Source organism: Hypomesus transpacificus, chromosome 16 (assembly GCF_021917145.1).
Source record: "Hypomesus transpacificus isolate Combined female chromosome 16, fHypTra1, whole genome shotgun sequence".
NCBI lineage: Eukaryota > Metazoa > Chordata > Actinopteri > Osmeriformes > Osmeridae > Hypomesus > Hypomesus transpacificus.
In genome coordinates this window covers 6374837-6392921 of record NC_061075.1, presented here as the reverse complement: position 1 = coordinate 6392921, position 18085 = coordinate 6374837, and the positions used below count along the sequence as shown (strand labels likewise).

Below are 18085 nucleotides of genomic sequence, written 5' to 3'. Positions count from 1 at the left end.
AAGCCAATCCGATATAAAACTACTTCTAATGCCAACAAGGTCCTTCTAATTAATTGAAGCTCCATTCTCTACATTTCAGGATCACAACACTTTATAAAGTTGAAAACCTAGTTTTCCCAAGTGCTAATGAGCTTACTTATCTTTGATAAGTAGGTGGAGATCATTCTAGAAATAAATATTGTCGATGTATACTCTTAGCAAGGTCTATTCTTAGCAAAAAAGAAAATATTGAGCAATATCATCTACCCCGAATATGGAATGCTTCAGTTTGTTTTAGCAAAAAAGAAAACATTTGGGCTAAAATAAATGTAAAATAATCTGACATTCTGGCTAAAAGACTCTTTTTGCATCCAATTAATTTTGGCAGCTCAGTCATTAATTGATATCCCCCCAAAATGTGTCAATTCCATCCAGTATGAGACGTGCATTATTTAAAGTAATCTTTTATGCACATAGTATAGTTTAATGATATAAAGAATGTACAAAATGCAATGCATACTGGGGCAATTCTACCTCCTACAAAGACCATGCTGTGATGATATCAAAAGATTGGCAAAATGGATGGGCTATCGATGGACGGTAATTGTCCAAGGAAGAATGACTGGTGATTGTGCATTGGTGGACTCTATGAGGATGAACAATGTGCACATTTTAGCTAGGATCCCAATAATAAAAAAGATACGGTTGGGGGAATGCAGACTTTTTGAGTCAGCTATCCGACTTCATCAAATATGGCTTGACAATAACTCCCCTGACTACAAGGGCTATACGCTGTTTTATTTCATTATTTCTTATTTCCCAAGACAAATAGCCAGAGTTGCTGACAGTCTCATACCATCCAATATATTTGACTGTGGCAGTCATACGTTATCCTATCCAATACACTTTTGGTCAGGGCAGCTTTGTGTGACAATGAGTTTAGGTGTATGGTGTTTCCACTGAGCTGAACGTGTGTGCGCTGTCTTTCTGTGGTAGTTTGTGCCTGTATGTGTCATGTTAATCTGTTGTCCTCTTCTGCAGTGTGATTTCAGACAGAATGCGTCTGGAAGAAGTGGGGCATCCAGTGGTCAGTCTTGCCAGGATGTCTGACCTTAATCTGAGCAATGGGATTTAGCAAACAACTCAACAGAAGAGCAATCCCTTTCAAGTTAAGAACATTTTGTTGGGTTATGTTTGGGTAGGCTTTGGTAGGTTTAATGTAGTTCCATTAATTATGGCGTACAATCAGTACAAAGTCTTATAACACACTTCTAACAAGGCAGAACACTATTCTAAACATTATTATTAACATTATTAGCATCTCTTGGCATCTCCAAAAGGTTACCTTTGTGACATGATCTTGTAGGCATCTGGGAGGTAGCAGTTGATGTTCTCCATCTGAAAGGGGTCAGCGTCACAGATCTTGTCGTCTGTTCTTCCGTAGTTAGCACTCTCTATCATGATGACATCACTTCCTGGACAACGTAGGTCGATTGGATAGCCCTCACAAGACAGCTCTCTCCTTACCAAGCCGAACGGCAGTGCAGCCCGACTGAACCCTAGGGGGAGAAGAGGAGTCTTCTATCAGTACAAAAGAAAATCAAAAACAGAATTGTAGTCGGTACTACAAAGACCGTGAAGACAATATTTTCAAAAGAGGTGACAGAAAACTAGCGCTGTTGCAGTGCAGAAACCTAACTGGGTTTAATTAGTTCTAAGAAGTCTATAGAATGTGGAAATCTACAGTAATATATCGTACCAAGTAAAGTTGATCCACCTGCTGGCTTTATTCTATTTTGTGGCGATATTTCACAGCTTTTGCCCTATTTTTCTTTCTATTGTTATAATGGTTACATTGTAGTTGGGACTAATTGTTACATGACCAAATCTCACACAATTTTATGGTCTTAAATAATTTGAACCAATTTGAGTAACTTTGTCTTTCTTTGGCCAATGTTGTGGTACACATTACAATAACAAAGTCTATCGTTGGAATCTTGTAGTTTATTGCAATCTTTTTTCTATCAGAGAAGAAACAGCAAAACAACCATCTCAACAACATGAAGTGTAATTTAATCCATTTTACAGCACTGACAATCGAAGGGAGGTCTGGCGGGAGGTAAGTTGGGGGGTGAGAAGATAATCAATATTGTGGCTTTGTGCTCTGCAAATGTGAACACTGCCAAATAGCTGCGCTTAGGGTAAAGTGAACTATTTTGCTCCATTCCCTCCACTCCCAATGAATGATTTTGTTAAGACAGCTTTCTTCGAGCAAAGAAATGTAAACTCTTGGAAGAAGAATGAAAAAGAAAAACATTTCCTTTAATTACAACAAGAACAGCACTGACCAAAATTCTGAATCAACTCGCAGATGCTTATCATGACGTGTTTTAATTAGGGCTGCTCGATTATAGCAAAAATCATAATCAATTATTGTAGAAAGTAGCACATTTGACAGTGTGCAGCTCTCTTTTTGGAGGTGTTGCTCATTCTTCCTAGCGTTACTGTACCCACAAATTATTACCTTGAAAAACACACCAGTAGTCATTAGAGTGCGGCAGTAATGTTACTGCCGCACTCCCCGTTGACTGGTATCTATAGCAGAGGGGGTAAGCTAAGTAGTAACAACAACCCATCCAAACAAGCTGTGGGTGTGGTGTACACGTAACATGCCACAGCTTGGCTGAAAGTAAGTAGGAGGAGCGAAGGAAAAGGTGTGCGCTGGATTTATAACACATGACAAAACGAGTACCATTGTAAAATGGAATGGTCATTCCATCTAAACACCATATTAGTTTTCTCTTGATTTTGTTTTTTTAAACTTTTTTTTTTAGAAAACAAACAATTAATCGCCCAGCCTCTCGTATAACTGTGACAATTTACAGTACAGATGCCACATCTGGCATTTACACTACTGAGGGAAACTCTGGTCACTCCTTGCCCTTGTAAATAATAGTGTTGTTAGTTGAAACTTTCTGTCTTGGTGGAAGCAAAGGTCGTTTGTGTTTACACAACTTTCTCTAATGAGTCTCAGTTCACAGTCTGGTGGTTGAATAAAACGTCATTATTCCTTCCATAAACTAATTTGTTTGGTAGGACTGGCACTTGGAAACTCAGACCAATCCTTTGGTGCTATTCATGATAATTACCCAGGGCCTTTGCTTGTCATGAGTGACATTGTTTGTGTCTCACAAATGCAGTCTACAGGAAGGCATTATTTGAACAGGGTTGAATCGGTCCACAGTCTCTGTTGATTTAGCAGACGCTTCATCAATTAACAACCAACACGATTGCCCATTGTCTTATTTAAAGCTATGCTACTGTTGTTACAAATAATTAATCTTCAGTATTGTGCCCTTCAGTAGAAATGCTATGATGGTATTTTCCTAAGAGAGATAAATGTCAATTTAAATTACATAGTGGCTCACTCTATGTCCCAATCAAGTGGCATTGCTACTTTACATTGAGAGGTAGACTTAAGAGTAAACAACGCTGTGTCTCTATGGAGTAGGATAGGTGTTTTTCTCTGATAGTTGTCCCAGTGTTTTACCTTTGTTTGGAAGAGTAAAATCATAGGGGATCTGTTGGTCTGTTTGACACCAAACCTTCTCCTGCGACCACTAGACATGAAAAAGAAAAAGCATTCAAGTCTGTCAAGACTTTCACAATACTTCAAAGGCTTTGCAGACTTTTTCATTCGACAGCAGAGAAAAAAAGAGAATGCTTTAGGTGATACACATTTCATCAGAGGTGTTTGCTCATGAGACAAACCTCAAGTGGGGAAAAATGGAAACATGGCATTGGGAACCTGACTTGACAGCCATTCTTACATTTATGTCAATGCACTCCAGCATTTCTCCATCAAAAGTCCGTCACACACAACGCAATAACTAAGAGAACCTATGTAATACATCAATCAATGGCAAATTACAATTTTCGTACACCGCTATGAGACTATTGGATATATAATGAAGACGTCTATTGCTTTTCTGTCCCATGGTCTGTCATCTGAAAAAGCCTGTCTCGGATTGAAACAACATATGTTGTTGCTTGCAATGACATAAAAAAGATTTTTTTATTCCTGCTCATGATTTAAATTAGGTACTCCCACTGTGCAGGAAACAATGAGTTAATTACATGTTTCCAAGGAGAACAGAGAACACACCAATATATTTTCTCATTATTCAGGTTTTTTTTATTCCATTTGTCATGACAAATAAACACAAATAATTAAAAACAATTATCCACAATTTCAATCTTGAAAACAAAGAATTACAGTTATGTAACACTTCAGACCATTCAGACAAGTATTCTTCTCAGTGGCCTATATTGTATTGCATTCCAGTTTGACTCAATAGAAAGGTCACATGGATCAATTTTGTTGCCGTCATGCAAGCCTGAATGGGATACATTAGCCTGCACTGCCCCACTTTTTTGTTGGAATAGATCTGGATCATGGGCCATAAATAAGGCCTCTCAGTTTGATCTCAAAGTATGATACCAAACCACCCATGCTTTGCATCCCTAGCCTAGCATCGCGAAACCAATTCGCAAAAAGCGTATTTGTCTGGACCCCCTCAGTTGATTTTTGTTTTACAAGGGGCGTAATCAAGGGTGAATGAAATGGTTCTGGACGCAATTGGATAAATACAACAAAGCAATGAAACGTCATCTTGGATGTTTAAAAAAATTACTCAATGGTGCTCCTCAATACAATCATTGCATTAAACCTGCCCCGTATTAGATAAACGGTTGTGATAGGCCTGACCAGTTTCTAGACGGAGGGACGTCTCTTTGAAGGAGAAGCTGGCCAGACTGAAATAAAACATGAGCTGGCATATTCATCTGGTTTCCAGGCCACATTGTTTCAAAACTTAAATCACTTTAACACTCAGATTCTGGCTTAGACTAAATTATGTGATTATATTTAAATAGTGACTCTGAATCCAGAGCATCATAGTCAGTAAACAAAGCACATCACAAGAGCCATGAACAACTGTTACTAGTATCCATTAGCTAGGATAACTGACCATTCAGTGATAAGTAATTTTGTTGTTTAAATATCTGGAAATAAAACTAAAAGCATGTCATCTGCCAGCGCAAACTACTCAATGACGCATTCATACATCATTGAGTCAAGGCATGTAAACAACATCCGAATACCCCTCTCAATTGATTAGGCCCTGGGCTGAACTACTTTTTCACCCTGGTGTTGGAAGATCTTTTAGGACAAAAGGGCGAGTGACATGGATGGATCAATCCTTGGGAGGAGCAGGGGTCAGGGGGGCAGGAGGTGAACAAGTCAGCTAGCCAATTTTGTCCCTGTGGATTTTAGTCATCTGTAAGCTCAGTGTTGTTACATCAGGCAACAGCAAAGTACATTGTGTAAAATGTATAATTTAAAATAAAGAGGGATGTACCTGTGATCTTTCTCAAATTAATTACACAATACAAACAGTATTAATTCCATCAATGGCATTTCCTTTACTCAGTTGGAAAGCTGTTCCTCAGAAAATGAAATGTTAGCTATCCAGGAAAATGATTTGGATAAGCTTAATGATCTATTCCAAATCTTTCTAAACCAAAGAATGCAATGCTTTAATGAATCACTAATGTCCCCTTTTTCTCAAAGACCTATTATAAACTTATACAGAGACAAAGGGACAGAAACACCATTGGTCATAGCCTTGTACAACAATGCATATGCAATTATGCAAAAATTATATGATCTCCACCGATGGTTACCAATGCTAATTGTGTCAGGATGTCTTTTTGTACATAATAATTGCATCATCCAAAAGATTGACAGGCAGGGTTTCCCGCCGAAAATGTGGAAGTTAAGGTGGTGGTAGGGTGGGGTTCGCCGTCAGACCGGGGAGGGGGGGGGGGGGGGGGTTTGTGCGATAGACTAATGCATTCTGCAGAAAAGGGAGACTGGCGTTGGTCACGGTTTGGAATGAAAGGGAGAAAACAGCACAGATTAAAAATGTTTTTTTTTTAAATTACGACGTAGTTAAGGCGGCAGGCGTTTGTTGCGTAGGCGGCCACCTTAGCTGCAAAGTGCTGCGGGAAACCCTGACGAGGCATCATGATTTTGCTCAAAATGATGATATAGTATGGCAATGATAAAATGGGGCACCGATAATGTTTACTTTACCATCTCTCTAGGTAGTTAGATGAATAGATAGATAGATAGAGTCCTTTATTCATCCCCGAAGGGAAATTAAGTTGTCATTTGTGAATGAAACTGTACCTGTCATTGTTCAATTATATCATCACATTTTCGTTTTTTGGCTGGCTTGTCACTAAGCGGACAAAGGGTTTTAATATTTTTTATTTAAAAAGTTTACATTTAAGATTATAAAGGGAGAGCATCTTGATATATTGCGCTTCTTGGACTACTCTAATAACAGTCTTGATGCCATGCAGAAGGAATGCAGAACCAACAGAATGTACAACTAGGAGCCTGGCATACTCATTGACCATAGAGCCCTGTACCGATCCAGTTGCACAAACATGACAAAACTGATAGAGAAGAACATTGATCTCATTTGTGTTATTTTCTGCCACATTCAACCCCCCCTTTTTTCTCACTCATGTCTCACTTCAGTTGCCTCCTCAAAAGGTGTAATCCTCTTTCACCAGCTCTGACACAGCGTCGCTGTTTGACAGTGTGTTAACACCTGCACTAAAAAACCCTTTCTGCAAAGAAAGACGGAAAGGTGACAAGAAATCACAGACATTCAATTCTTACTATTACATTGCAGAAAGCTAGAACCAGAGCTAGTCAATAATATATTACGAGGAAAGTTCCATGCTGTGTCCATGGCAACTTGTCCAGTTGCCATAATTGCAGAGATCCCCCTATCCCCGGCCTTGTTGACACAGCACCTTATCTGGGATTCTGGTCAGTCACTCGCCAAGTAGCTTTTCAAATCCTGTCAGGCTACTACGTATATAGCCATCCTTGAGCTGGTGAGCAGGCCCCATGCCTCAATAGTCTGAATTCAGCTGGACCACGGCCCACTCTCTCAGTCCACAGACTGTGATTAACTTGTAAGCTCTGGTAAAAAAAAATAAAAAAAACACGAAGCACATACCCATGGTGAAGCCCTGATTAAAGATAAGCATAGAACACTTGGGAAAATACCATCCTTTTAAATTTTCAATGGACTACTAAACTCTTAAAATATTTTTACATTTTCTTTCTACATCACTTATTTTTAACACGTGTAGTAGATCATGTGTTGTCAGCATCAGTGATCTCCTAATTTATTTTGATTGGTACTCAGGACCTCAGTTTCCACGGGTTACCGTCCCTTATTGTTGCTTTGGAACTGCTCTAAAGACCAAGCTGAATGACACTTACTACTATGTTTAAACTTGTGCAAGACATTAGGCCAATGCACATACTAGAACCAAAGAACAGTAAAAACCATAAGAAATTTTAAAGGGACATATTACCTATGGTCTCTATGGTATTATAATGTTTTCATTCTGGGTTTTTTCCTCCAATGAGCCCAATCAATTGGAAAGTGACCATCTGCCATGGTGCAAGTCCTACTGAAGCAAAGGTAATGAACAAAATGTCTCCTATTTCACACAAATGTGTCATAAGGATCATCACTTGCCATGTGTAGGTCTTCTCTAGGACACAGGGCTGTAGGGACATTACTCTTAGCAAACATACAGACTATATTGTTGCACAGAGAAACTAGCTAAACCAATAACTTACTGATGATGGAATTCATTAAAGAGCTGAAAGGCTATTGCACCATCATCAGCCATAAAATATAAAAGCAGAATGGGATACTGTTATATTTCACCAGGATTATCGTGCATACAATATAGGGTTTAGATATTTAAATTGATTTTTTTTTTGTTCTCAATAAGCCTCTCAAAGTACTACAAGGTTAAGGCTGAACCTTATCAAAAGGCCTATTCACTTGCTCATACTGTGGCCATTGTGGCCCAAACACAAAAGGGATCTCCAGATTATTTTGATGAGAAAACAAAAATGTTTTCTGTTCAGTGGAAATGTGAGTGTGACAAGGACACTCCACAATGATTGTCTACTTTAAATTCAGCCATTGATTTGTCTTGGTTCTGATGAGGGCTAAACAGCTGCTTATAAATAACCTAGCATTTACTAGCATTATCCTTTTTTCCACTCTTCCAATGACAAGGTTGTTTGCTGGGGGGGATTTAGTTTGATAGAAGAGTGTTGCCTATAGCATTAGTTTGTAACCACAGGAAACTCAGCTGGAATCCTTCAGGTTTTGCTTTCTCTCCCTCCTCAACAGCACTGGCAACGGAAGTCCGCGGAGGATAATGTAACCTATAGTCAAGATTTTCTCACAGTGCTGAGTCTATAATCCACAGATATCCTTTACAAAAGAATGTATTTGAAAGAAGTCAGGTTCACTCAGGGGAGGATGAGAAGGAAAATATTGCCAGCCTAAAAGCTGGGCAGCTTTAAAATGGTATTTTATAAAGTTACCCTTTAACTGTTTAATATTATTTGGGTAAACTGTCATTAAAACCATTGAATTTAGACACAATAACGTTAGTTTGCAAACCATTCCACTACAGGCACATTTAACAGCTGACATGGATTTGACAAGAGTTGTAAAAAGGTATGCTGTGTATTGGGGCTGACATAGTAAAACCCATTCACTTAAGACATGGTTTTTGCCTTCAGAAAATAGCTATGACACATTATAGTCTGAAAACGGATGTTGGCACAATGTCTGACATAGGAAGCATTGACAAGTCTGCATGTCATTTAAACCAAATCCCACTGTAGCTCACTGCAACAACAAAAAAATGTGTCTTTGGATGTCTACATCCAACTATAAAGGCAGGACACTCCTTTTGTGTGTGTGTGTGTGTGTGTGTGTGGCTCAATTATCTTGAGAACTGGGCACTGTATGAAGTTGACAATTTCCAGGTTTATTGCCCAATACCCAAGGATGTCCGTGTTATGGATGAGTGACTTTAAGTGTGATAAATAGAAATATGTAAGCGCATTCGCCGCCATATTGAGCTGCACTAAGCAATGGAGCCATGGATCTCTCAAGAAATAAATATACACATGTTTGCCAGTGCAGTGCCACAGGCACTCGCCACCAACGGGCACTGCACTAGTACAATGAAAAAACATTTCCATCTACAGTAATTTCCATACTAATAAAGAATATAACTGTAATCATAATTTAATAACATTTTATGTTGTGATGTGTCACATAAAGTATTGTGCCTCACTGTGGATGGATGCGAAATATCAGGCTTTTGAATGAACCCCATGTGTATACGTGCAACGGTTCTCCACAGTGACACAGAAGTGCTGGGATGCCAACCTCATTTGTATTCTCCACCAGCCAGTTCCCTCCAGTTCATTTACATCTTCTCCCTCCATAGCAACAGCGGTAGGGATATCAGAAGCATCTCTGATATAGGTACATGACTCTGAAAAATATCTTGTCATTTATCTCAGAAAATACATCATAAAAACCTCTCACGTTGTTTTTCCTCCTTTGGTGCTCAGGTGGGACTCTTTAAACAAAATGCACCCTGTCATTGAATCTTTCCGATTTCATAACCCTGTCTCCTACTCACTTGTGGATAGACACACAAGCCCACACAGGGACAAAATGAGTCTTTTGAACCCATATATACAGAATTAGCATAGAATGGCTAACAAAGATATCCAGCTACTACATTATTGTCTCAGCATTACTGAAAATACAGAATTTACTGCAATGCACATAGCAGATGAGTATATTTATATAAATATCACACTATTTTATAAACGTTTGACAACAGGTTTCTATAGTATATTAATTCATAATTCTGAGAGGGGGGAGCATTAAGCATTGCACAATGTTTTAGTCATTTCTTTTTTTTATTTTTTTATGTTGAAATAGAACATCATTGAGCCACAGGGAAATAAAGCTCATCGGTATCCTTGTACACTTGTATGTAAATCAACATTTAAGCCTAATTAGGCACTAGGGGGCTCATCAAGGTCATGAATTCAGTTTTTTATAATGCATTATTGACTACACATCATCTGCAGGTTTTGGCTGACTGCGCTAACACAGGCGGTATGTCATTCTGAAGTTGAATATTGGATAGCCCTCAGGCCAGGGTTTTTTTTCCAGGTCACAAAAAAGTAAGGACATCTTCACGTAATGATATGGCTAGGATGACCATCAGAAAATGTGTGTTCTTTTGGAATAGCCATCGGTGGTCTAGGGCCTTTTTACAATATGTCATAATAAGTGAAACAGGACAGAGCAGCTTTCAACCGAACTCTGATTTGAGTCGAGAGAGAGAGGGGTCACTATTGTGAGTTGCGGCGAGCAGACCTTTTGACTGCATCTGCAAGCCTCATAATTGACATACTTCAAACATTATCATCTCATCAATAAAGTTATCGTTTGTTGACCTAGACTAGGCCCTACTTCATGTCCTCTATTAAAACTTCAAAAATAACAGTCAGAGACTCTGAGAGAGAAGAATTCCCCTAATCTCTGCTCCAATGATCCATTTTATGTTCCTCGACCCAATAAGGGAGCATTCCCCCTTGAGTCAGCAGTGGCATCTCACGCAAATGAGAAGGGTCCTTCTGCTCCATTTTCTGTTTCCACATGGAGTTCCTTGCTTAGACCATGATGCCGTTTCCTCACTGTATAAGAATACATTTGTGCCACATTATTGAGACTGAGCTTCCCCACCTGGTATTTAAATTCCCTGGCCAGCGAGGTAGACATGCCCACATGACACTTGTGCGCAAGCTGGATTCTTTATGCACTAGTCTTAAGGCTGGGAGCTGGGCTAGAATAGTTCCTGGGTTGGGCCGATTGCTATGTGAAACAATACTGTTCAATTCAGAGCAATGATCTGGCCTCCTTCCTGATGGGCCTTGCTCAACAGAATTCCCATGTGATACTACCTTGGTAATTCAGAGGAAATATTGAAGTATCTGAAAGTAAAACGACTCATAGCATTACAATGTCATTACTATATTGTGGCTGACAATAATCTTGTTTCAAATGATAATTTTTTCAAATCTATGGTTCTGACATCAAGAAGGTTCCCCTCGCCAGGTTTTCTGATAAAAAAAATGACATTTGGATTAACCTCTTTGAATCAAGTGCAAGGACAAAGCATACCTCTGACCATTCTCATTCTTCTCTCTGTTTTCAGCACTCAAACTGACACAGCAGGAGGACTTTGATTTTCCCATTTTAAAAGGTTTATCAGATGTCTCTCATGCTTAGAGCTTTAATTATTGCTTGTTGACTTTTTAACACTTGTTATTTGGAAATTCCCCCAAAGTAGTGCAAAAAAGTACTGGAAATTAGGTTACAAGGCAACAATTAACCAAGCTCAAAGCTCCAGCTGTGATAAGTCAGTATCATAAAGGCTAGCAGACAAACCAAAAGGGATCGCTATGAACAACTTATTACTTTGATACTGATTGTTAACTGGATTCCTAAAGGGAATACACACCATATATTAGTTAATGATTATTTGCATAACTATCATTCACTTCTGAATCATGCTAAAGTACGGAGGCCTGCGGCTTCTGACACACAAAGAGACTCAGAGGTCAAATGATTCACAAGGTCAGGGGCTGACTCACAGGGTGAGGTTATAATGATTCCTCAATGCATCAAGGACTTGGCTGTCGTATGCTAAGCTTGACAGAAAGTAAATCAACTCTTAATGAGCTTTCAACTCTAAATAAAAGCCACAAATACAGACGTTTCTGATTAAATAGATTAATAACTGATAAAAAATTAAACACGTCAAGTGATGGCTGGTATACAGAGAAGAGACAAAAAAAAAATCCAGAACAAAGAGGGGGGAAATTATTGGGCAAAACTGCCTCCATGAGGGGGCAGGGTCTTTCCTGCATAGAGAATTAAGAGGCGGCCAACTCCGTAAAAGTTTTTGCCGCCTCCAGCTCTCGACAAAAATTTTGTTGTCTTCATTGAAAACAAAATTTTCTAACAACGGTTGCTTTCTGTGGTTATTTTGTATACAACTTTAATTGCGGCACTACGCCAATGTGGTGGAACTGTATCGTAATAAGCACAGTGCACCGGGAGAAGCGCTGCCAAATCTTTTTTTCTCCTAGAATGTTTCAGGCGGCGCTGTGATAGTTCATGGTTGTTTATATAGGTGAATGTTGTGTCTTTTGGATCTAAGCCAGTCCCATTCCATATAAAAGTAAAACGTTACATAACGTTAACTAACGTTACATCGCATCAGTGTAATGTATTCAACTTTGCTTTGTTTAGCAAAGTTAAATGAAATTAGCTTTAACGTGATAATTGTAATTCTTATCAATTTATTTTAACGAATAATTGGTACTTGTAAAAAGTGTTTTCTTGAGCCAGTTGAAGGCATGGTACACATGCACACATGCACATGATCAGGATGTTACCACTTCCACCTCATTTGAGCCAGGAAAAACCCTGAGTGTGTACTCAGAGTTCCTTCATAAGACATTGCTCCTAAAACCTGTATATTTATGGGTCTACCCTTACCGCCTCTGGTTTACAGGACTCACTTGAGGATTTATAGCTGCTCTAAATCAGGCTTGAAAGCAAGAGGACAGAGGGGGTTTTACTGAGGTCAAGGAGGAATACTTAGCTTTCTTGAATTTGTATGGGAATTTATCTGTAAAATGGTTCCACTATGTGTTAGGCTCTTGCAATTTGTGTCTATTTGATGTGACATTCAGTATAATGTTATATTTATTTAAAGCCTGACTATCATTGAATCCCTCCTCTATCGGTTTGCTCTATATGTTGAAGGTAGTAATCATAAACTCATGAATTTCTGTGCTTTGGTCCCCCTGCCTCTCAATGGTCAGAATTGGCCACCCTGATTGCATACCTTAGAACACCTGCAGTTTCTCTGACTTTACATGTTTTTTATTTGTCTGAAAAAGAAAAGCCCCTAAATTGATGGTTTCCCGAATTGTGCTTCACCAAGAAGTTCATCCTCGTTTCTTCAAAGGTCACTCATTAAGAGGAAGGTTTTTGAGGTCAAAATCAGAGGGACAATAAGCAAATCAGAATACAGAATTACAGACCATTATACTTTTGCCAATCATAACTTTGTCTACTGGACTATGCCATTAGTGACAAGTAGTTGTTTCTGGGAAGTCATAAGCCCCGTACATAAGCACTGCGCTCAGATTAACACGAGTCACATTCAATGAATATTGCTATTGGTGTAACCTTAATTCTGTACTTTCTAATCACCTTAAAATTCCACAATATTAAGGTAGCAACAGGAAACCGCTTCACTTTTAAACTGTGACCCCACTGAGCTTGTGCACCCACCATGTATCCTGGATTCTGTTTTATATCACATCTTTGTTAGTTAATCTGCAACTTCCCTCATCTGTTTGTTCTTGAGTAAACACTTTGGCTTTACACCTTAGATCGACAGCAACACTTATGAGCCTCCAAAAATTTTTTTTCATATTTTCTTTTAAAGTATTTTGTGGACATAGAGCAACAATTTGAGAAGCCAAAGAAAACAACTGTGTAAAGGAACACACTGCAGCTTTGAGTGCTCATTGTGTGAATGATAAATACAAGGCATCAGGGAATTGCATTATTGCCAAGCCTTTTTAAGTAAACAGTTTTGGAAAAATCAGTTACAGCAACAACTTCCTTCTGTTAATTCTCACAAAGGAGTGATTCATATAACAAACAGACACAGTATAGCCAATAACAATTCACAATTGGACATTCAAAGATATTTTTCCCAAACAACAAACATTCCTCATGCCATGTCTGCAACAGATACATTAGAGGCACCAACAAAAATGCTAAACAACAGAAGTTCCATGTAATTGTGGTTTTGATATAGGCCGTTTCACAAAAGATTGATAAGATATATCTGTTTGTCCCCCTTCTAGTGTTCAGAGAATGGAATATGCAGCTATCTGACTAAGGTCTGCTGATTATTTTTGATATACTTGTTGGGGACTCAGATGGAGAGAGAGAAGCAGAACACCAATGGGATGTGGGTAGATGACAACAGGCTGAGCCCCCACTTGGTTGTGGGATTTATGAGAGATGTCTATCCAGTGATATTTTTGTGTTTTTTTGTCTTAAGTGTGTTGTTTTCCTGAAGTCCATGAGTTGTCATTTACTTAATATTTTAAACTTACAAGCATACCAAGGACCAGAACTAACTAACTGGTAGTTAAATAGATCATAAACTACTGTTGGCCAAGCCTTCACTGCAACTGTTAAGTTTACAAATCGAGAGTGTGGATGTAGTTTATACACAGTGTATCCACTGCCTGTGCTGCCAAATCTGTATGATGGGGGAGATCAGTGAGTTACAGATGGTGACAGCAAACAGCAAACTAATGATGCTTCTCAAGGTTATCCCTGCATAAATAACCATTAGGAGTAATGCTGATGCAGCAGCCCAAACTGTTGGAACCTGACATGGAGCATATAGAAAAAGTATAAAATCTTAGGCAAGGGATTTGGCTAGTAATAATAATCATCATGATCAAGTGTTCCCTTTATTAAACTGTTTCAAATTCTTCCATTCCCTAGGTATTTGGTGGCTACGTAGGTGGGCAAGCACTCCATCAGGGGGATGAGTGTTTAGGTGATGAGTGTTTAGAATATTGTCACAGTCCCCTCCATGGTCTTGCATGACAAACACCAACCTGGGGCCAGCTGTGACAAAGCCTTAATCCATTAAATCCCTCCTTCCTTTGCTGAAAATCCTAATGAGGATTTAAAGTGCTCAGCAGGGTGGAGACCAGGGGGCCTGCAGTCACACCTTGCCACGGCTTGCTCTCAGGGGGCTATCGTCCTCTTATCTCCTTATCTGCAAGGGCTGGCCAATGATGAAAGAGTCTAGCAGCATGATGGTTCTTTGTACATAGGCCCAACACTGGCCCTAGGAAGGTAGATTCAACAGTCTGCCACAAACAATCGAGATGGACATCAGGGGGATCTAATCGCCTTCGAACGCCAATCCTTAGTTTTTTAGCTAGTTTGTTTTATTTTCTTGATTATTTTTTATATATTTTTCCTTACCTTGTTGTTCAAACTGGAAGTCATAAACGTTTAGTATTTTGACATCAACAAAAGAGGGACATTTAATAGCCATTCTCTGTTGCCCTTGAGTACTTCAAACATTTCAAGCTCTGAAAAGAAACAATACTGGTTTCAGGCCTAGTGGAAGAAAAAAGATTTCTGTGTCAGCATTGCCCACATATATTCTACCACTGAATGAGCTAGAAAAAAGGTTCATACCCTGGCCTGCTCTACGTGACCTTAACTTGTGTGAATGAACAGGTAAGCAGCAGGAGAAATGTTTAACCTGACATGAAAACAAACAATCATCTGCTGCTTATGAATAGGGTTGGTTGGAGGGGTGGGGGGTTCTACCAACTGTATGTTACACCAGTTGGATCCATAAGAAATACACTACGTTCCAGAAAAAATACATGCAGTTATAAGCAGGGACACTTCTCTTTTAAAAACGTTCTGCCAAGTACCTTTCTCTCTCTCCCTTTCTCTGTCTGTTTATCTGTCTGTCTGTCGAAGGCTCACATAAATTAAGCTAATAGTGCTTTCTGCTATTACAGACAAACTCCAGAGGTCAAATTACGCCCAAAATCATGTGTAAATTGCTGTGCTAATTTCATCATCTGTTGAAATAAGGGTATCAGAATTTTGCTTTTTTGTAAAATAAATTCAATGTCATACTTTGAAGGCTTCTCTAAGATAAAATCTATAAAAGACAAAAATATGTCTTCAAAGACAATCACACAAAATGATAAAGGTACAGGTGGGTTGATATACGATAAATCTCTAACCAGGTCAAAGCCAGACTTACTGATCACAGCATTAGAATATTCATATTTTTTGGATACAATACAGCCTATGTGTAATTTATTCAGTAAGCTTAAGTACCTAACACCCTCTTATAAACAAGGAGTTACAGTAAAATCGAATGAACAGTCAAAACATATATGAAGTTATCTTACAGCACACCTATGAGTGGTGTGGTAAGGACTGAATCTATTTCTCATGTGGAAGAGCCTTAACATTAGTGACCTCAAGCACAAAATTACATAAGATGATCTCATAGGGTTGAGAGTAGATCTGTAGGTCGATACAATGTTTAACTTAATTTAAGCAAAAAGTTAATGGTTACTTGAGAAACCATATACTACTACAAAAAATATGTCCTCCAGCTACTGTAGGCAATCTCACGGAAGTGGACTAGAAGAGGATTATAATGTGGAAAGTAAGAGATGAAGGACACAGGCACTTCCACGCAGTCCACTTATGGAGTCAGATGCAGAAGATACAAAGTGAGTTTGTGAAGGATGTTTGCAAGGAGCAAAATCCCTTGGTACCATTACTCTTGCAGAGTCTCCTAAAAAAACAGGAAAACCTATAGCTATTGACAGCACGGCTGCAGTAACCCATTTAATTCAATTAAAAAAATGCATTAAAAAGATATTAGGGACAGGATGCAGTTTAATGAAGCATGTTTACTTGGGGATATTGTTCATAATGAACTGTTGTTGGACTGAACTGATTCCTGTGTGCGGAATGAGACAGAATGACAAAGGGTTCTAAGCAGCATACTAAACTTAAGGTGAATGACAAATTGAATCATACTGAGACAGACGCATCTATTTATATACACAGACCTAAAAATGGTGACCACTGACTTTGCCTACAGCTGATTTTAATGATGATATCTCTCATGTCAGACATATACATGTAGGACAAATGATTAGCGTCAGTGCTAACCTTGGTCATTCCCAAATTCATTCAGCCCACAGGCTATGAAATAGAATCAAACATCAAACATCACAGAAAAAAACGCAATGTGGCTAAGAATTGTACTGTATGTAAAGTATCACACACTGATTATTATTTATGTAATTTGGTGCATAACTATCTGATTTGGGGTTTGACTAAATAAACCCTTTTCCATCTTAACTTAATCAAGGTGCCAAACAAGTCTGTTACAAAGGAATAGTGAACAGTTGGCACAAATTAACTGAAATACTAGTGCCTGTGCTGAAGTATTTCATTGACAAAAGGCCAAGTTTAAAACCTAAGATTCTGAGCAATTCCTGGTAAGCCATATAATGTGTATATGAGATATAGTTCTGGAGTTTGACATTGTATTAATTTAATCATAATTTACTACAATTTAAACATGATATTTTCTGTGGAAAATATATGCATGCCATGAGACGGATTGTGTGTGTATGAATATAAACATGTCTGCTTTGATGTCACCAGGGACAAGTGATGCTTTGATCAGAAAATCTGATGAATCACAATTTATAAACTAATGAAACCACTCCAGATTATCTCTTTACTTAGAGACACAGTATTATTTGTCAGTAGAGCAGGCAATCAAAGGAAAAGCTCTGGTAAAAGTGACCCTTGTGGGTTTATATTGCTAAATTTGAGCATGACAACAAATGCTTCCTACCTTGAACATGGTTCTCTCAATGTAAAAGTTGACACAAAGCTAATTGCCACTACAGACATGAACATTTCTGAGTTTGAAACATTTCAATACTGCAATCCATGTGCTGTAATTAAAAGAGAGTGAGAGCCATGTGTACTTACCCTCTGATGAATGTACTTGGGCCAGTACAACAACAAGCCCATAGAAGGTTGGTAGTTTCCACAGAAAGCATGCCATCATGCTGTATGTGGATGGTCTCTCCGCAAAATTATGCTGAGTTAAAAGTGGCTAAAAAGGTCCAGGCCAGCAGCTTTCAAAGATGTTCATTGTTTATCCTCTCACCTGCAAAGGAAAGGAAGACCTACGTTCAGCCTCATATTTCTTCCAGGGGAGTTTTCAGCAATGTTTTCTCCTTGCAATATATACATAATGTTAGGACATCCTTGTTACCCCCTCATTGCAATTGCAGTATTCTTCCATTGCAACAAGAATACAACCCCAAACTGTGAAATTGTAAACATCCATACAAGCCAGTAAAAGGCCAGAAGGTCAATAATACTGAGAAGGGAAATCCCTTAATGGAAGCTAAGTGTTGGCCATT

The 18085-nt window shown here is 38.7% G+C and overlaps 1 protein-coding gene across 3 annotated transcripts in view; it reads right to left on the bottom strand.

Moving 5' to 3' along the window:
* The window catches only part of adgrl2a (adhesion G protein-coupled receptor L2a), a 78356-nt gene extending 60534 nt beyond the window's left edge, over positions 1-17822 (bottom strand). For all 3 annotated transcript variants that reach the window (XM_047036774.1, XM_047036776.1, XM_047036775.1), the window contains exons 1-3: positions 17646-17822; positions 3530-3599; positions 1325-1538 (exon numbers count right to left, since the gene is read on the bottom strand). In XM_047036774.1, the coding sequence (XP_046892730.1) occupies positions 1325-1538; positions 3530-3599; positions 17646-17687 (326 nt within the window). In that variant the 5' untranslated portion in view covers positions 17688-17822. The remainder of the gene's footprint in view (positions 1-1324; positions 1539-3529; positions 3600-17645) is intronic.
* Between the last annotated feature and the right edge of the window lie 263 nt (positions 17823-18085).